Source organism: Mycteria americana, chromosome 2, assembly GCF_035582795.1.
Source record: "Mycteria americana isolate JAX WOST 10 ecotype Jacksonville Zoo and Gardens chromosome 2, USCA_MyAme_1.0, whole genome shotgun sequence".
In the NCBI taxonomy this organism is placed as follows: Eukaryota; Metazoa; Chordata; class Aves; order Ciconiiformes; family Ciconiidae; genus Mycteria; species Mycteria americana.
In genome coordinates, this window is record NC_134366.1 from 21,012,891 (window position 1) to 21,034,268 (window position 21,378).

The 21,378-nt window shown below is 36.0% G+C and overlaps 1 protein-coding gene across 2 annotated transcripts in view; it reads left to right on the forward strand.

Moving 5' to 3' along the window:
* Positions 1-21,378, forward strand: part of DNAJC1 (DnaJ heat shock protein family (Hsp40) member C1) — a 113,539-nt gene that overhangs the window by 22,533 nt on the left and 69,628 nt on the right. The window contains exons 2-3 of one of the 2 annotated variants that reach the window (XM_075492673.1): positions 18,312-18,413; positions 19,237-19,283. In XM_075492673.1, coding sequence (XP_075348788.1) covers positions 18,312-18,413; positions 19,237-19,283 — 149 coding nt within the window. Of the gene's footprint in view, positions 1-18,311; positions 18,414-19,236; positions 19,284-21,378 lie in introns of those variants that run through there. The other variant, XM_075492674.1, reaches the window with a different exon arrangement.

Here is a 21,378-nt window from a genome sequence, read left to right on the forward strand (position 1 = left end):
CAAATCTCAAACAGTTACTTCCTGTTCAGGTTGAAGGAACAAGTGAATTCTTGGAAAAGACATAAAATTGCACAAATTAGCAACCAATATATGAAGTAAATTTCCTTGAATATTCCTGGATTCACTACTGATGTGTATTTTGAACAAAGAATTAATGCTGTATCTGTAGTCAATGCTTAACTTTGTCATTTAAAAGTAAAAATGCCCTACCAGAACTGAAGACTTGATACTATTGTGGAGTTCGTTTTTACCTTAGCTTACTTTTTAATAGTGATGGAAGAGATTCACTAATTAAAACTACTGAATTAGTGAAAATAATCAGAAGTTTCCCTTCTGTGGAGAGATCTTCTAAATAATTTTATTTTACTGTATTAGAGTTATAGAATCATAGGAGAAAAGCTGATAACACTGATCATATAAAACTGTATAATGATTAGCTTTTCTTGTTGTAATGTTTAGTGAGAGCAGAATAAATATGAAGAACTTAAAATTCCTCATAGAATTAACTCTTAATGTTTTGGTTTTATTTTGCCATAAGAGAGCCTTTCAGAATTTGAGTTTCATTGTGTTGCAGCTCATTAATGCAGTGAGCAGCAAGTTTTTTGTTTGTGTGCCCTTATTTGATATTCACCTAAATTTCAGACCCAATTAAAGATTTCTGGAGACTCATTCAGTAAGGAAAGCAAAAAAAATATTTCCTCTTTTGTTGTTTTATCACTAAAGCTTTTTTACTTCTTGTGTCTGGTTTTATTTGTACCTCCTGTTAATAATAATGATTAACTGAACAAATATCCTTGACTTGTTGTCTTTTAAAAATACTTTTCTTTTCATTTTTTTGGTATAAATATTGATACAGAAATATGGAAACTAATTATAGTTGTTTCTTGGTGGACCATATCCCAATTTTCTTTTGTAGTTTCCTCATTTTTGAGAGTTGCTTCTCTCCTCTAGATCCCTGCTTGGTCTTACCTAACATTATTAGTTGAAAAGAGGCAGGTGGTAGTGAAGACTTTTGTATGCATATAGATTATAACCTATGTGTTGTATGTAAAGTCCATCTAAATTAAGATGATTGTGGAAATTGCCCTCATTTCAGTTTTTCAAGGAACGCTTGCTATGCTAAGAAGCCTTTATAAACAAGACTCTTTCATGCAACTCTAGATCAATATAAACAGAAAGGTTTTCTTAGGTAAGATAAACTGTTCTCCATATGTAAAGTTGTCTTGCTTGTAAAGGTGCCTGTAATTTTTCAGTTCATGGATATTTAAGTCTGACTGTAGATCTATAAATATTATTGAATAAAAGCTTAGTGTGCCTGTCAGTTTATTTGGGAGCATAATTCTACCAGTGTTTAGGCAGCAGTCATATTTAACTCCCATGTAAATACATGCATGAGTCCTAGGATTCCTGGAAACTCGTGGAGATGGAATTTTAATCTTTAAAACAGTGTTTTTTAATTGCATGCAAATTTTGATTGCCTCATGTGGGAATAGTATAGTTCTGTATTTTAAGTTATTCTTTTATTCTTACATAGTGCAGGAAAACCACATCAAATATAAAATACATGAAATATTGTTTCAAAAATATGACTACAAATACTTAGATTCTTGTTCTTTTTTTTTTTTTTTAAGAAAAGACTTGGATTATTCATGTTTATTCAGCTTGATGGAGTTTGTCTTCCAGGACATATATGGCTTTTTAATTCTTAGTCAAATGTTTTACATTAAATGTGGTGATAAAATGAGATAGGGGTGATACAAAATTATTGCAAGTATGTCTTGTATTGATAAATGTTAACAAAGCCATTCACATAAGCAAAACAGTTCTGGATTATTTATAACTTCTGAAAATGTGCCTCACAAATTATATTTCAACAAGATTCCAAGTAATTTGGATAAAAAATGGTTGCAGTCATTTGTGGTCTGAAAGCAGACATCTCCATTTGTGCTTCTGGAGTACCCTCATGTGTAGGGAAGTTCTACTGAATTATTAAGGAAGAACTTTGTTGTACCATAACAGAATTGGTAATTAAAATGCTTAGCTGGTTTCTCATGTGGCTGCCATTATTTTTAGAATCTCATTACTTTCATTATACTTCAGAGATTTTGCAAGGTGCTGGGTCTTGTGCTTCTTTGTCTTAAATGATAAGAATACATATGCCTTGCAGAAAGTGCTTGGTAAATACTTCTGGGTCTTTTGAGACAAAAAGTACACTTTTTCTGTAAGAGAATCATCAGTTGCCTGGACACTGCCTGTTTCAGAACTGTCCTTGTACACCTGGGCTCATCTGCTTGTAATACGTGCAGTCTCCTTCCCCTTCCTAATGGATGCACTTGCTTTACTGATTTCTCCCTGCCCTTCTAAAATGATACAGCATATGCTGGTTTTTAGTACTGTGCAGATACGAGTCTACTACTGCATATCTCTCAGAAACATTACACTTTTATTCTTTTAAGGAATAATCTATTTTATGTTATATTTGTGTTAAGATTTGTAATTTGAAATAGGCAAGCTGATAGCTAGCCAGATCATTCTGCAGTTTAGTGGAGCCTGTTAGAATCAAAATGATTCTTCAGAGAGCCGGGATTTATTTGAAGGAGGGGAAAAACCCGCTGCTTCTGAGTTAGTATTATGAAGCAGGTCTGCATTGCTTATGCAAATATTTTTTTCCTTTTTGAATCTACTTGTTTCTCTTTTTGTACAACAGCCATGTACCTTAATATTGCTTTTAAAGACTAGTAACAAATTTCTGGGACTGCATACTGTAAAATTAGGGAATGTCAGTTTTCAGAATGTCTCAAATCTTAATTTGGTTTCTTTGTGCTTGTTCATTGTGATGATATTTAATTCACTACATTATATTCTACAGGGTCTTTACTTATTCAGGCTCAGGGAGAGATCTGGCCCCAGTGCAGCTTCAGGCTTATGTATTGAAAGAGACTGTTGTCTGTAAAAACTGTTTAACCTGTAGATGTTGAGAGTATGTAGAGAGTGGGGGAGAAGATTGTAGGGGGAAAAAAAATGGTTTCATGGGTAAGCTAGTCAGACGAAAAGTGCCCTTGAGGATTGGATTCTGTTCCTCTCTCTGCCACAGAATTCCTATGTGATGCTAGGCAAGTCGTTTAAACGAAACTTTTCCCAAGTGGTGACTAATTGATTTGAGTGCTCTGCAATTCTGGTTGCATAATTTGAGATACTAGGGGCTTATATGCAGAAATGCTGAGGGTTTGCAGCTGCAGCTGAAGTCGATTAAAGTCTGTGCCCTGAATGTATGGAATGCTGTTTAATACTGAGCACTTGGGAAAAATAATATCTGAGATAAAATTAGCACCTGAGATTACTGAAGATTTTACCTTAATCTGTGCCTCATTTTGCAATCTATAAAAAAAGGAAAGTAATGCACGCTTCTGTCTTAAGATGCTACAATGTTGAATAATATTATTGATGAACTCTGATGCCATTGTGATGGGCTTCAAAACAAATAACCACGGCTTCCAAATGTGTTTGAACAGCATGCAGGTAAGAGCAGATGAGGCCACACATGAACAAATGTGTGGAGAAAAATACTGAATATCTGCTCACTGGGTAAGCAGTCATCCATCTTCTGTATGTTGGATACAGACAGACAGGCAGGAGTAACGACGACAGATTGTAGTTCCGTTTCAGGGAACCACCAAGTTCTTCCCAAATCTCCTTTAACTGTTCAGAATACTCATTATTGTCTGTAGCATGTATTATCTTTATCATATTTGTTATCCCTTAATTTTTAAACTCTAAGTTTATATTTTAGATTTAATTAAACTCAAATCTTATCTTTTAACAATCTCATTATTTTTTTAACAATAGCTTCTCTTGCTACTTCAAAAAAAAAAAAGAAAAAGGTACCATCCTCTCTCTTGATTCAAAGAACAAAAATAGAACTTGACCAAAATTTTTATCCTTTTGGTCTGTTTGCCAACAGTGGGCTCTTTGTTGACATTGCCACAGGGTATACAGCTTCCACTGCTGGTATCTGCCTGAAGTTGGCTCAGGGTTTGTATGGGACTAATTGGAAGAGGGGAGCTAGATGAGGAAACGGACTAATTTTAGTCCCCTTCTTCCTTTCTTCCTGCTTCCTCAGTTTCTTCACCCTGCAGTAAATATTTATTTTATTTTGGCTGGTGGTGTACTTACTGTGAGTGATTTTTTTCAGAAATAGTTTTGCAGTATTTCTGCCAGCACTGTTTTGTGTTTGGGTTTTTTTCCTTCCAAAAAAGATAAGTTATGAGAGGAAGAAATTGCATCTGATGGAATCCTTTTTCATTTCTTGGATTTGATTCCATGGCTGAGGTTATGAGACAAAGGGAAATGTGGCTTTGGCCTATTATTGATACTTGTAGGATTGTCAGTAACAGAATGCTTTTTTCCATGTAGTAGCTTGCGGACTTGCACTTTCAGTCCTTTCCTCTCCACCTGTGTCAAAAGTTACCTACTAAATATATTCTCGCTTGTCTGTTGATCATTCTTTTAGTCTTGACTTTATAACTTGAAAACTTGGGGGAGAACCCACGTTAGAATACTGTGTAGAGGACTTCTCTTTGCTTCATTTAAGTCCTGTGATGGCAAAACTTTTCCTGTAGCTTTTGCATTTGAAATATTCTACATTTGTCAGTGTTTCTACTTGAGGCAGTAGGACCACAGTCTTATCTTCTGACTTTCACTGTTATCTTTGATGCTGATAATCCTGTAATCCCATGTTGAGAGGCAAGTAAATGAATTGGTAATAGCCACTATCTTCTGCGGTCAGTTGGCTGAAACAGATTTCTGGTAGCATAGTTAATGGGATGTAACCTGTGCCAAGTTTTTATTGCTGCTCACTCAACTGCTGATTCTTCTTTTTCACAGGCATAGAAAAAGGCATACTTTCCCCCTTTATTTTGGTCTGTTCTCCTCTTTCAGTGTTTGCCTTGCTACCAGCTCTGCTCACCCAACTTTGTAGTTTCTGCAGTTCGCTATTGCTCTCTGTCCTGCTCTGTACTGCTTCCAGTCTGAGGAGCTATCCTTAAAATACTAGCTATCCAGAAGAAAATTCCTCTTATCTGTTACTTCTGGTTGTGATGGTGGGGAAATGAAAATGGGGATGGAGGAAGCAAGAGATCTCTTCAGCTGTCCACTTCCAACTCTGCTGTTGTGACTTGAGAATAGGTCTCTATGGGGGATGATGGGAGGCAAATATGCTCCACACAACTGCTGCCTTTTAATATCAGTGGCTGAAAAACTGGTATTTGCCCCTTTACTTATTTTTCTCTTAGGAGTGGGGAGCATTTCCCAGTCTGTTTCACTTGTGACTTCAGAGGGAATGTTGGGTAAGAGCTATTATTTCGCCTCTCTCAGCCCTCTGATGGTGGTGACAGGCTATTTAGCTTCCCAGCAGAACAGGCTTGGTTTTGCTGAATTATTTTTATGTCTGGATAAGGAGAGAAGCAGGCACGTACACGTGTTTGACACCCACCGCCTTTTGTAGTGATGAGGTTGTTAGGTGTTGCACTCACCTAACTGAAGAATGCTTAAAGTAGATCGGGAGAAGTGTTTACGTTACAGTCATCTTCGCAGCTTTCCCTCCTTGTGCAGACCTGCTCTCTGTCTCTTCTAGAAAACTTGTCTGGGTTTCCAGAGCATCTGGTTCAGCTGCAGCCTTGCTGTGGATATTGCTGTGAGAGCAGAAGCTTGGCACGTGCTGCCTCTACCAGCTGTTCCCTAGGCTGCTCCTGTAGGGGAATGCCCCATTGTGAGGGTCTCCAAATTTGGGTAGAGTCTGTCTTCTGCTCTTCTTCCGACTCTTGCAGGCCAAGAGGGAGGCAGTTTATGGATCAGTATGAATTACTTCCCTCCTTCCCTGATGCAAATGATGCCTCCAAGGTAGTACTGGAAGAGAAGCGCAGTAACTGCTTGCAGGAATGGCTTTATGAAAAGCAGGGAAGTGATCTTTCTGCCTCTCACTTGGGCCTGTGTGGTTCAGTTCAAATGTTTTGATTTGAAAAACATAGAGGGCAATTCAGGGAACAGTGTGCCACTGTGTGTAGCAGTTATCTGCCCACAGCTGCCATAAATCTTGAGAAGTAGTTATCTTCCTTAAGGATTATTTCGTTCATTCTCACTACAAATAATGTCAGATCAGCATTTTTAGTGACCATAATACCAGTTTTCCATACAAAATTGCTAGTGAATGGGAAGGGCTTTCTTCAAGGCAGTTCCATCACAAGTCATTGCATATACGTGGCTTATTTAATATGGGCACCATTTTTAAAATTTATTTAGCTTTCAGTTGCTTATAAATTAATTTTCTGTGTGAATTTTAATTGATGGTTCCTAATGCTAAACTTGATTTCTTTATCCAGGTACCTTTGAACATTGGCTGGCTAATCTATGGCTCATACAGACGCTGGCAGGTTTTGCGAACAGTCTTTTGGGATGTTAGTGTCCCCTGCCTTCTGCCCTGGCCCTTTATCAGATTTGCCATATTTTATGCCATCAAACTGTGAGTTGAGGTGGTCACGCAATACTCATGCTTTCAGCTCACTTTCTTAGGAGTGTGATAACTTTTAGCAAAGTTGTGGGCCATAGTAATAGGCAATCTGTTAAGCTTATTGGAGTTTAACTGAGATGTTTGTTAAGTTGTAGGCTGGGATGTGTCTTACAGAAATTTTGCTGACGCTGGCATCTGTACTACAGAGAGTGATGGAGGGCATTCCTATATTCTTTCAAGGAGGCTATGTACTAACTCAGCAGTGAATTACTATATAGGTAGTGGCATGTTACAACCTCCCTGAGGTCTTCTGAGTCCCGAGGTAGTAATAGCTCATTAAAATGGTAGTTAATGAGTATAAAGGGATCATTATGCGACTCTCCTACGTGACGGGTAGGGCTAAATCCTAACTAGTTCAGTAGAAAGTATTCTAAATAAAGAATGAAGGAATTTGATAAATACTGCTGGTAGTTCTTTATAAACCTAGCTATTTGAAGCAATGTATTTGAAAAAACACTCATAGAAATACATTTTTAATAAATTAATACAGGTTTGTAAATGTATTTTAGGGCTTTCAGAGGTATTAATATGCTATATAATCTCAAAGTTACCTTAACATAGTCTGTAATGAAGCATCTTTGGTTAAAAATATGCAGCATTTTGCCACTTCTGATCAGTTGGGTTTGAAGTTAAAAAAAATCCCCCCCCCCCCCCCCCCCCCCCCCCAATTTTGTGGGTTTTTTAAGATCTCAAGATTTGTAGACATTTTCTGTTCTGTATGCCAAAAATAAATGGTGGAACAATTTCTCCTTGAGGGAGGAGGAGAGTAATGTTCCCCTAATACGATTTTGTTTGTGGAAAACATAACCACCTCACACATGAGATCTTCTTTTTTATGCCTTTCATTTAACGATGGTTATTTTCTGGAGAAAGGTATTAAGGATTTATCCAAACTGAACAATGTGGATTTTGTAGCAGTGAGATGAAAAACTTCTTGATCTCAGTAATGTTTCATGTCTTCTTCCAGAAGGACAAACAAACAAATGAAAGACTGCAGACCTAGGTACACGTAGATCTCAAAGCTCAAGTTCAGTGGACAGGGCTATATTTAAATGTCCTTAAACTAAGAAAAAATAACATTGCTTCTACAAAATTAGTCAGAAATATAGTATGGTACAGAAACTAGGTAAACAATAAGAAAAGAAGGGTGGAAGCAAATAGAAAATATATTAAATGTATTTATGAAATATATAAATATATTGTAAACATATAATATATATATGATTTTGAGAGAGGTGGTCCTGCTTTCTGTCATAAATGAAGACATTATAACTGCTGTGCCTGGTTAAGGTTTACTACAGTGGCTCTACCATATCCTCATTTAGGTGCTTTTATTGCAGGAATTAAGTATGTATTTATAATAAACCAAATACAGAACATTTTTAAAAGAATAGTTTAATTTTTAAAAAAGTTTTAATGATATTTGTAGAAATTCCTGCTTGCTTTTCTTGTTCAGTTTAGTCCTTATTTTCATCTGACATTCTCAAGGAACCTTGCTGATCATATCTGTTCTGTATTATCTTCCAAGGCTAAAGCTGATAATGGATAGAGAAAGTATTCTAAACTCAAATTATGTGGATGACTTATTAGTGATCATCTACTACAGGATGACTTTCTTAGTAGTTCAGAGTAACTGCTATGTAACAGGAAAAATAAGCCTAATGCCTAGCGGTCAAGTCATGGAGCCAGGGCCCCATGGGACTTCAAATTCATAGCAAAGACGTGTTTCCTGCCACCTTCTGATACTTGCCACTCCTTTTGAAGCCCTTTTAGGTTTTGTGAAAATCTCATTGACTCTCTTCCAGCATGAGCATCTGTCATCTTCAGTGTGACAAGAATACTGTCTTTCAGCCAGGACCTTTTAAACTACATAAACAGATGCAGTAAATCCAGTTGGAATATTTTCAGAGTCATTATTAAATTGATCATCAAAAGGATATTTAAATTCTAAAATATAGGACTGTTAGTGACCTACTATACCCTGCTGTGACAGGACCAGTTAAATCTAAGTCATGCCTGATAAATGTATGCAAGACCTGCTTGTAAAGGAGACTTCAGCAGTCTGTTCCAGTGATATGCCAGTGATGCTTCTAGGAAGTTTTCCTAGTACCTAACTTGAATCTTCCTGTGCTGTTATCTGTTATCTGTTACTGCTTAGCCCTGATAGATCAGACAAGGCAATTATTCTATTTTTCTTTACAGCTACCTTTTACATATTTGAAGATGTTATTTCCTTGTGTCAGCTGCCTTTTCTTTAGGCTTAAGTCACTCTTCTTCTTTCAGTTTTTCTGAACAAGTCACTGTTTTTTCTCCTAGATCTCTTTATTATTCAGATTTTTTTGCTTATCTTCCAAACAGGCTTATAGCTTTCTTTAATCGCATTGTTTGAACTGGACGCAGAAATCTGCTGAGGTCTTACAATTGCTGCGTGAAATGGCATGGTTGCTTATTGCCGTACTGCTCGTGTCACGGTGGGCTGTGCTGCACAGAAAGGCGACATCATGCCACCGACTCATGCTCAGCTTGTGATTCACTGATCATTTCTGCCTAACTGCTTTTTTCTATCCTGTGTTTGTGCAGTTGATGAATTCTATCCAGATGTAGACCGTTAGTCTTTCACTTAGGAAATAATGTCATTTTTTTGTTTTACAGGAATTCTCCAATTTGTCCAGATCTTTTAAAATTCTCATTCTCTTAGACAGCACCTTTGTAGGTTTTCCCATGTTAGTGTTGACTACCAGTTTAATAGTGATTCTGTAATTCAACTTGCCAGTTAAAATATTGAGTATCAGTGGACCTGGGACAGACCTCATAAAATCCAGTTTGATAAACCTTTTCATTTTTGACAGATCCTTTAACTATTCAAGGTATGATTTATTTTCTTTCCAGTTTGTTTTTCGCCTGCAAAAGAAGCTTCATGATACCATGTTTTTCTCATTTGTTTAAAAAAATGTTGTGCATTAAAAACATTACTTAAGTCAAGATATGAAAATGGTCACTGTCTATTCATTCCAAGCTTATGTAACAGCTTTTATTTAACTATGTTCTTAAACTACTTTGTGAAGTTGAGCAACAATTACAAATATAAATTAGAGCATTGTATAAGCATTAAGGACTGCTTGGGGAGGTATGCTTGTTTACATGTGTTTTTATATTAGCATCTCTGTATGAAAATATATATATGATGGATGTGTGTGGGTGTATGGGCATATAAATCGGTGTCCTCCACAGCTGATAGGGCTGAGGAAGCTGCTAATAAATAGTTAATGTTTTTTCTGAAAGTTGATGCCTGTGGGGATTATTCACCATGTAAATGTTGTGTTGATGTGTAAAGTAATGGGTAGATTTTTGAAAACTTCTGTGTTGGAGATAATTGTTCTCTATTGGCTTCTTGTATGGCTTTATAATATTTTATTTTCAGCCATACATCCTGTATCCTGTCTCTTGTATGTCCTTTCCTCATTTTTTGGATGTCAGAAGGGAGGGTAATAAACACCTTTCAAACATATGAAAAATTTTAGAGCTTACAAGTCGATTAAAGATGTTGTCACAAAAGTGACAGCAACAGTTCAGGTGACACAGGAATTCAGTAATTAGTAGCCGAAGCATTGGTGTTTTGGTTTGTGTTTTTTTTTGTTTGTTTGTTTTTTGGTGGTTTTTTTTTTGTTTGTTTTTTTTTTTTTTTTTAATTTATTTTGGTCTTTGGCTTTCTTTACTAATGACCACAGACTTAGGTCTTAATCTCCCTACAAAAAATTACTTAAATTGAGATCTGGAAAGCAGTTATTTGAAAGGACAGGCTAGGTGTGTAGGAGCGTATGGGTCAGTAATGTCAGTTCTGGTGGAAGGGTGTAATGAGAAGAGGATAAGCAGGAGGAGGAGGTAAAGGCCTGGTATGGATGTAGCCTTGCTGATTGTCTAATTTCCTTTAATTCCTTGCCCTCTGGAAAGAAGTTGCAAACCTACTAAAGCTGAAATGTAGCAAGAAAACTATATAAGCAATCAAATAGCATGTTTTGTGCATTATGATGTAGGAAGGGTTGGAACTTGTCAGATTCAACACCTCAGTGTCTTTGCCTTCTTATACTGATGCTCCACAGTGGTGAGTGTGGACTGCATTCAGCTGTCCTTGGGTATAGTGTCACCTGTCTTGTAAATCAGGGGGCTGTGCTATCTAGGGGCAAAGGCATTGAGCAAGAAATACACTGCAGTTTCCCTACCAACCTGGACTGTAAAAGCAGTGGTCTGTCTTTGTAGCAATTTAGTTTCTGTGAATATGTTTCAGGATCAGGAATTTTGTAGGTAATGTTTTTATCTGAGAGCTGTAGACTGGAAATCTCTGATGCGATAGGCAGATTTTCAAGAGAACTACCTAGAAACAACTTTCTTTAGCCTATAAGGGAATAGACAGTATATAAAAATATATACAACTATATTATAAAAAAATATATAACACACATTATATAAATATGTAAACAATAAATGTAATATATAAAATGTAATCAAAATAAATATGTAATAGTGTTTCTGGAAGAACATGTGAAATAAATAAAGGATACCTACTCATTCCTTCCTTTTGAACTACCAGAATGAAAAACTAAATGGAAATTAACTATAACAGTAGGCAGGATTTTGAATTAGTCAGTATTGGCTTGAATAATGTCCTCAGTTGTTGTTTGATAGCTTTTGTCCATTTTGAATTTGAAGAGTAATTCTAAAAATGTTGAGAGTTGGTGAGTGTTCTCTGCATCTCAGAGGCAAAGCTCATGCTAAATCGTAACTTATGGTTATACATGACAGTGTTCTCTTGGGCAATCTGATTTTTTCCTAAATAATCAGTTTCTGAAAATCTAAGTAAAAAAGGTAAGAGGCTAAAATAGTTTCAACAGATGAAAAAAATTACATATAAATACTGTTGTTCAAATAGTTAAGAAAACCTAAGCCTGTGTAATTGTGCACATGTGCTGAGGAGAACACACTTTTTTGGGTTTCTCAAGCATGAGGCAGCAGAATTTTCATTCATTTGGCACGCTAGGCTGAAAACAGAGTCTTCTTTCATTTGACGAACTCCCCTGGAAACAAACATGCCAGTGAAGGGATTGTGCCAGTTATCAGAAGCTCACAGGAATACATTGTGCTGGTTTGTATTCATTTTCATTTCATGAATTGCTTTAAAACTTAGCAACATAAAAAAGCATTAAAACACCTTTTTAGCATTATTTTTAGTTCCTACGTATTTCCCTGCTGTGCTGTTATTCAGTTTAAATCAACGGAATGTTGTGAGACACATGGCTCGGTCTGCAGCAGAGCAGATCTCTCCTCCTGCCTGGGTATACTTGGAGCATTCATCTGTAGAGAAGCAGCAGATTTGAGTTTAACTCATTTTACATCCTTGAAAAAGATGAGTGTCGTAGAAAGAAGTTCAATAAAAATAAAGGGTGAATTGAACAAAGGTTATGCAGCAAGAAATTTAAGCCAAAGCTCATCTGGCATCTGTTAACTATAAAAGTTCATAAATAACGCTTGGTCTTCTGGGAGACACTTGCTTTTCTTTCTTAGAGTCATATTCTTAAGGATTGCCAGCAGGTCCTTCCCACCTCTGGAATTTGCTACAAGACTCTATTTCCCTCATAGATGTTTTTCCAAGTGCAAACTTGGCAAACTCAGGTGTACTTCTTGGAACTAATCTCGTCATGGGAGCATAAATTAGGACCAGGTTGCAGTGGATGCATGTAGTGAAGCAAATACAGGAGTGATGTTTTAATCAAGTTTGATATGGGTGAAGATTCATTTATTTCTTAGTCTTGTGCTGTTGCTGCTGTTAGAGGAGCAACCATGTTAGATATGGGTATGTCTGCTTTATGTAGCTGTTTTTTTTCCTCCTGGTGCTACTGAGCAATTTTTGTGTGTAGAAACAGCATGCAGGTGTGATTTTATTTTTTTTATTATTATTTTTTAAAGGGAAATTACTTTCTGAAAAGGTGTTTGAGGAAACGGGGATGCTTGTGATTGTGCACAGAAGATATGTATTGTGACATTTAAGGCTATTGGTACTGATGGTGGGATTTTTTTTGTTTGTTTCTAAGAGAATCTCATTTACCTTTTTACTTTTTTTTTTAAAGAAAGGTGCAAAGTCTAGAGCAAATGCAAGCCATTGAATTTATACAGTTTTGGTGATAAGCTTCCAGAGTCAGAATGGTGTTCAAACAGGTTGAAGAGGTATGTGTCAGCTTATGCTGAACCAAAGCAGGGGTGAGAATCGGGTTGGAAGAAGGGTCACAGCTATATGGTTTCTGTCCTAAGAATTACCTAGACAAGGGTTGTGGGGCAACAGTGGTTGCTGTTCTGTCCCCATATGAGAATGAAACAATTGGCGGAGGGGTCACACTGTCTTCCTTCATGTTGCTTAAGCAATTGAGCACTGTGGATATTTAATTGTTGGCCTACAGTAATATTTGTTTTGTCTCTGTTATTTATGGATATTAGTTTTCTGTGGACTTCACATGAAAACAACCAGGTAGAAAGTAGCAATGCTGACACAATGTTTAATAGACAGCTGTAGTATCAGTCCAGTTATCTGTCCCTGCTTGTTTTGTGAGACCACCTGTGCATCCTGCAGTTTCAAATCACGAAAGAAAAATACGTGATTGTGAATTTCCAAAGCTTACTTTTTGTTTCTTTTTCTGTACCATTCTGCTTCAACTTGTATACCTGATGGTTACCAAAAGGAAAGTAGTGACTTATACCCCTTCTTCTACACAAAAATTCTGAATGGAATATTTTTTTTTAAGAAACCGTATAGATTTGAATCGCTCTTGAATGAAAAAACCCCAAACACAAATGTTATATAAGTTTGATTTATAGTTTGGGAAGGCTGAAAAAGGCCTCATGAAGGCCCGCCTGCAGTGAGGTTATTTACAGGTATAAAGTTCACACTTGAAATACAGTCAGCTGGTGCTCTATGCAATCGTCACTTTTGGTTGCTGTATAGCTTCAGTAATGTGCGCTGTGGAAAATTCTACACAGTTATTCAACAGCACTGCAATGAAATAGATATACTGATGTCATTCTCTTTTCACCCATTAACAAGTGATTGGGCAAACTGCAAGTCAACAGAAACGTGATTTCTATCCGCATATTTAGTCCTCTGGACCATGTGCCTTCCCATTGCTAATAAAGATAGTGCCACCTATTTGAAGACATCGGCAGGCATATTTAAAACCCAAGATGAATTGAGCACATTTCCTGCGTTAGAAGCAGTTGCTAAATTGTAAGTAACTAAGTCTTGTTGTATAACTGCATTGCACTCAAGGGAACAATTTAGGTTTTGAATTGTATATGTTGGTAAGTGAAAACTATGTAGACATTGATTATTTTTTTCCCCTTGACCTAATCACTGTTTGCCTATGGCAATATCTGATATGTTATGTGTTCACCAAGAATTGTCTTGGGACCACAATGAGGCTTTTCTTTTTAGCTTCATTAGTAATCATAGTTACATTAGGAACAGAAGGCAATGGAGTAATATACTTGTACTGTACTACACCAGTTTTTCTATTTATTGTAAAGGTGGAAGTGAACTCTGTAGGTGGGAGTCTGAATTTGTATAGACGGAGGAGGAGACCAGATTTGAATCTTTGTGCATTTTCAGCAAGAATCTAATTAAAAAAAAATGGAAGGCAAATGCCTATTTAGATTATTTTTTTAATGTGTTGTGAAAAAATCCTTTCTTTGTTTCTCCTTATGTATTTGTGGTCTAATGATACAACTCTTCTTGGTAATACTAGAGAATACGAAAATGATGCTGAATAAAAAAAAATTTAGTAATATGTTTTTCATTGTCTGAAATGAACAAGCTGCCAAAAGTAAATGACGTAAATAGTGAGAAGAATGTTTCCTCTTCTCCCCCACCCTGGGAATCTGATGTGTATCACCCTTTAGACAAAAATTAAAAATTCCAACACAGTACCTTAAGAAATGTGTTTAGCTTTTGACATACTGTTGATTCCTCCAAATGGTAATTCTGTTTGTGTGCTAAAATACTTGTTTGTAGTGTAAGGGATTATGTGAAAAAGTGTAAAAGATTGAACTTTTAACTTCTGCCTAGAGGTCATGTAACCAGACACATGGGCACTCTGCTTGTTCAATAAAGCGTTAGCAATTAAAAAATTCCCATATGAATACTTGCATATTTGCATGCAGAAGAGGCCATACTGTGGCCTACCTAAATATAGACTTGCAGTTTGGTATTTCTGAGAACTAATTCTAGCACAAAACACCTTTTCCTCCATTGACTTGTCTACTATGTCTATTTTTTCCAGCTATGCAGCTGACAGCTGAGCAGTTTTTATTTTAGCTTAGAGCATTCATTTTGCATTATCTTTTAATATAAGTGCTTATATCATGCTTTGTTTTTCAAAATATACGTGATGGAGTATTGCCTTTTTTCCTCCTGAACAGCAGTGACTCATGAAAGTGGACTTAGATGCTGCATGCGGAAGTGTGTGCTGTTGGTGCAGTGAGACTAGTTCTCAACTTATAAGGTCCGTTAACTGGAAACGGGTGTGTAAAGAGACGTTCAACCTTGGAAGTATGATGGGACAATATTGCTTTGAAAAGATAGTTATCAAGAAATAGGGTGATGCTTTTGATGTTTGTATCCACATGAGGGAGACAGTGTGACAGGCTCATTTGCCTTAATTGGTGGCAAAACTTGCCAACCTGAAGCACAATGTTGGAGAAATCACTGAATGCACTAGCGGGCTGTAACGTTACCAGCTCCTTCTGCTATTAACTGATATGCCTATACAGATTTTATTTTTCCCTCCTTAGATGTAACTGAGATCGAGATTTCTGAATTGTAAAGGAAGCCATCCAACACGTCTTCTGAGCTTTTTCTTTAAAACAAACAAAACCTTAGTGTGGTCATGGCTTTCTCTCTCTAATCTTTGGACTTCTGTCCTAATATGTAACATAATATCTTAGTCTGTAGAAAACACTGAGTCTTAAGTCAGTGTTTTGTTGCTCAGCCTTTATGGAACTGTTGCTGAAGGTGGCCAGCAGTCAGTTAGCTGTAAATGAAAGTCTTTTAGAACAGCTGACTTCAGTATGGTAGACGTTTCTTTATTAGTTTGAAAATAACCGTTTTGTAGCTTGTTTAGGGTCATACACTGCTAGGAAGTTCTGCGGTGGTGAGAGGCTTTTCTCAAAAACCAACCACTTTTGTCCAGGGCAGATCCTAGACAATGTGGAACCTTGCCTGAAGATGCCTAATGTTACCCGTAGGTAGCATTAATTAGCAAAATGTTTGTAACATACAACATTTTCCTATGTTGTGTTTGACAGTATTGTGAAGAATCAGTTAGCAGGCACACTTATTGTCGCTTTAGAAGTTTGTATGGACCAGTTGTAATTAAATAATTTACAGCAACATCCCAAATTTAATTACTTATTGGTATTATTGTCCCCTTTTCAACCTTTTAGGGGCTTAATTTCAGTTAGCTGATATGTTCATAAAGCTCACTTTCATGGTTTAGCTAAAACCATGGCCAGTAAACTATTTCCTGATTTTTATTTGCTATAGTAGTGTTGAAATAGTATATTTTGTTTTGAAGACAAGCCCACGTTGTTTATGAAGTGGCTGACTGGGTTGGTAGATGAGGGGAAACAAAACAATCTTTAAATTATTTCTGGTAACTAATATGAACAATCTGTTTTTGTAAATTTATAAATTTTTGTTTCAACTTCTTAAGGTGAAGCAACAAATATTTAAGCAACTTTATTCTTTCAGAGTTGACTTGGGATCTCTTGCTTTGCTTAAGCATGAAACAGATAAACTACCTTCTGTCCTGATCTTTTAGACAAATAATCATGCTGCTCCCAAATAAAACTAAAGTTTAAATTGTTCAGATACAGCTGAAAACACTGTAACTTTTTTTGCTTGTTTGTTGTTTGAAGTAATTGGAAGAATACTGTGGGACAACTCTTTAATATGCTTTATCAGGTTTTTAACTGTTCATTGGGAGTGTTCCAAAAATAATACTGAGCTCATCTAAATGTGTGGTAGAGAAGGAATAAGCTGTGGTTTATCCCAAATACACGGTCTGGAGGTACTAATTTCTTGAGGTTATCGTGGTCTCAATCCCTAATTTTTAAAAGATCTATTTACTTTGCATTTTTTGCATTTATTTCATATAATTCTATTAAGTCTACATCTCAAGAATTTAATGTTTCTTTGTGCTTAGAATAGATATTTAGTCACTGTCTCTTCCTTCCCTTTAATCAAGAGTTAAAAATAAACCTGTAAAACAATGGCAATGTGAAACAACTCACTGGCAGTAATCAAGCTGGGAGCAAGCTGGTACTTAACCAGAGGAATTCTGCTTTGGTGTGCACACGCCTTAGAAGTAGCTGTTGGAAAATTTAAAAATGAAAAAATGCATATGCAGTCTTTTCAGGAGAAATCTTCGCTGTGAGTAATAAAAGCACCTTCCTTTGACAGACAAGAGACTATGTAAACTTTGGTCTTGCATTAGGGGTTAAACCCAGCTTTCTTAAAATACAATTTCAAAGCTGAATTTTCTCAAATTCTGTATTTTTCCCTGCTTTATCCTTTTCCCCTTCCCCTCCTCCAGTCTTTCTCTAATATTCACTCCTGGCCCAAACTTGTATACAGCATTATTATAGCCTCATGTTATAAAACGGAAAATTTTAAAATGAAAATAATGATTTGTAATAAAAAGCCTGACAGACTAATTACAGTATTGCATTAATTATTATCTTATTTCAGCTCTGTTCCTCTCACAGCTAATTCAGATCTGGGTTTTGGTGTTTTTTAATCCCTATTGACACTGTAATTTCAAGAGAGAGAATATACTGGGGAACAATATATATAAAATCAAGAAATAAAAATTGTCAGATAAACAGTTGATTTCTAAAATGTTGCATTCTATTACTAACATGTCCAAGGCAAGTAGTTCTGTTTAAATGTGATGCTTTGTGGATATTCTGGTGAGTGTAACACCTATATACTATATAATACAACTCTTTAGAAATCTTCCATTTCTGGGTATCTTTATAGCATGTACTAAATAGCAGTCATTAATTCAGAAATCGGTGCATTGTGCAGCTAAGTTGGTACTTCATTGATGCATTTTACATTCTGAGTTTTATTTTTTCTCCCAAAATTTGTGCAATTCTTATAATGATTAAGGTATAGATTGATGTCAGTGCTACAGTATAGCTTCAAGACTGCAATTTGAAGCTACTTTAGAAAAATACAGTTCTTTAGACATGGTGAAGTTGAATGGAAGTCCTATTAGTGGTGAATTACATGTAAATATTAATAAGGGAAGAGTTCATAGCAGGTCCTGAGTTTGGGAAATTGAGCATGATAATTTGCTGAAATGATGTCTGTCTTGAAGATATGCAGATGCAATAATTTTCAGTTTTTATTTGAACTTTTAAATGGTGCAGAAGGTGCCCGGGTTAGTTTTTAAGCAAGAAAGTGTTTGGAAGTTTTGGCAAATATCATTGTAATGGATGTATGGTAATGAAGGAAGTTAAGATGGAAGATGAATTGGACTGAATGATTGTTCAGTCCTTTAGGCTATGCTGGTTGCATGGTTTGGTTGTTAGACATCTCAAATTACGTTGCCTTAGTCCCTGCACTTGGTTGGCTGTCTTCACATCTTGACAAAGTTCTGGGAATTAGTTTCTGACAGTTTTCTTTGTTTTCCTTTTTCAGGATGCTTCATCTGCAGACATTCGGAAAGCATATCGAAAGCTTTCACTAATTTTACACCCAGACAAGAATAAAGATGAAAACGCAGAAACACAGTTTAGGCAAGTAAGTGCAATGTGTGGCAATAAAAGTTTTAGGGAAAATAGAATCAGAATTTTTTTATGACGATGCCATTTTAGTGAGAACAGTGGTACACCTTTGAAATGACTAAGTAGAACATTGAATTACGTTTTTCCTGGTGTAGCTAGATTAAAACCAAGTACACTTTTTTGGAATTAACTTGTTGAATAGCTCAGGTTTAGTATTTACCTGTATATTAAAAATAATTTGAACATAATACTTAGACTTATGCTCTTAGGAGGAAAATATGTTTTGCACTTTATGTAAGACTTTATAAATAGTCTTTTCAAAAGCAGTAGGGAAAATTTCTGATCAGTTCTCAATGCAAGTCGTATGTAGGCATAATTTAATGCAAATAATTCATTTTAATTTTTGAATTTTCGCCTTTTGAATCTTTACAGAATGAAACCACAAGACTGTTGTAATTAGCTCTACCTTTAAAAAGATACTTCTAGTGACTAAATACGGGCTACTTAATTTCAGTAAGATCTTTAGGATGAAACAAATGATACCTGTTATTTTTAAGGTGTAACTGAGACAAGACTCCCGTTTGGCAGATGTGAGGAAGTTAAAAAAAAGTCTTTTGTAGGACTTACTTGTTTGTGTATCTGATGACACTTTGTGTATGAATATGTCACTGTTTCTTTTGCATACTGAGTTTGCTTCTTAGTGCTGTAGAGAAAAGGGAAAACCGGCAAAGGGCATTAGTTGGCAAATGTAAAATATGATACAACTATTCAAACTTTATAAACTCAGTCCTAAAGTAAACTCTTTTGTGTGTTTTTTTCTTTTTCTGTTTTTGTTTTAGTTAGTGGCCATCTATGAGGTTTTAAAGGATGAAGAAAGGAGGCAGAGGTGAGTTAATTTGCACAGGTTCTTAAATAAAGCATTCATGCCAGTGATACATTGAAGTCCTATTTGGCTTAATTGTAACTCTTCAGATGATTTTTTGCATAATTTAAGTTTGTCATTCCTATGTAGCTGTTTAGTTAAAGATTGTATGTGGCTTAAAGGGGAAGCTGGTGTGTATTTTTGTGTGATATACTGGTTATTCTCCTTTAAAACTAGTATTTGAAAGAACTTTAAAAGCTAGCTGTTATTTGGAGCAATTTTTTTTAACACTTAACAATTATATCAGTTTTTGTTGAGTTGTGTCGATTATCATTGCTTGTTTTATTAAAGATGTGATTGAAAATACAGGCCACTGATTCAACTGTCAGTTTTATCTCACTATATCAATACAGGGTTTGTTGCATGATTATTTCCAGTGTATGTCTTCTTCAACATTATTTTCTGTTGCTTAGTTCATTGTTTTTTCTTTCAGATGTATTATGTATAATAATGTAAACTTTGATATACATAGCATACATAGCATAATTTTTTTTTTTTAAATAAATGATAGTTGTCCTTGCTGCTTCAGGAGCAGGTCCAGCAGTACCTGAAGCGGGTAGGATTAAGAACTGAAAACCTAGGGCTGATCTGCTTTCTGGAAGACTATTTTGAACCCCCGGATGACCATTTAAGCTAATGATTATCAGGAAAACTGGGACACTGAAAGAGTTTTGCTTTTGGATTGGACTTTTAGTAAATCATCTTTTGGCTTATAAGTCTTTAAACAGGGCTTCACAAAGCATTTCTTGAAGGGTTTTTGGCTTTGTAGATGTCTTGGCAGGAGTCCATGTTTTATAGTACAGATTAGCTACTTTTTGATAATCCTCTCTTGAAGTGTCATGAAAATGTACTTCATAGAAGTACTTCTGGAAATTTTGTATTTTTTTTTTTATTCCACCTCTCACAAGAGAATTTCATTGTGAAGTTCTACTCAAGGAAAGTTTAAAAAAAATTGTTAGCTAAGTGGTTTCAGACCACTTGAAAAGGGAGTTATCCCAAAAATTTTCCCACCTTTTTGTTTACATACACTTTGTCATATTGCCTCTCTGGAACTTAGTTCCAGCATGGAACTTCTAGGAATTTCCTTGCAGCTGTAACAGCAGCTTTTTGCATGGAACTGTGATGCAATAGCTTGTAAAAATTGTTTTTAAGCCTTGCATACATTACAAATGTGACTAACTTAGCCAACTTGTTTGTGAGAATATTGTTAATTAGTGCAGCACAGTGATTACAAATTTAGTTAAAGTAGTTAAAGTAGAAGTTAAAGTAGCAGTAGATTGTTCTAGCTTAGATTGATTTCATTGTCAATAACTTATTTTGTACATTGTCTACAGTGTCGTATTTTTCTTGCACCGTGTGGATGTATGGTTGATATTGCTTCTATAGTTGATTAAATGTAAGTGTAGTGGATTAAATAGTGTTTATCTTCAGAGAATTTTCTGGAAATACTACACAGAGTTTAGAAATAACATATAGAGTGGCAGAGCTATATGGTATCATTGCTTTGAGAAAACCTTTATTGATCAGATTTATTACACAGTCTAATGATAAACTCTCAGTTGAGCTTGTAAATGGAGGGTGGTCTGTCCTGTATCCTGTAAGGCATTGTTGTAGCATGTCTTTAAAACAAGTCTTAAGTAAGTGTGCTAGGAGCTGCTCCCCCTGTAATATTGTTTCTGTTGTAAGGTAACTCATGGGTTTCTTGCAACCATACAGCAAAGGAAAGGGGAGAGTTGTTGCTTTTTCGGATCTTCCTACTTCAGATGATGATACTTGGCTCTGCATTGTGTGAGGTGATGGACCTAGTGGAAGTGGCTCAAAGTTTACTGTCATGCCCATGCGCTGGGGAGAAGCTATGCTGCACCCTTTGTCTCTCAGGGCTTATTAACTCAGTTTTGTCCTGATTCCAGAGACACTTATTTGGGTCTGCTGTAACAAGGCTTTCTGCCAGATTCCCCCACCCCCACCCTTGGACCCTTGGCAGTGTGGTAGTTTTTATTTCTGAAGTAACTCAAAGACCTGATGGGATGAGATGGAAATTAGTTCAATTTCTTACAAA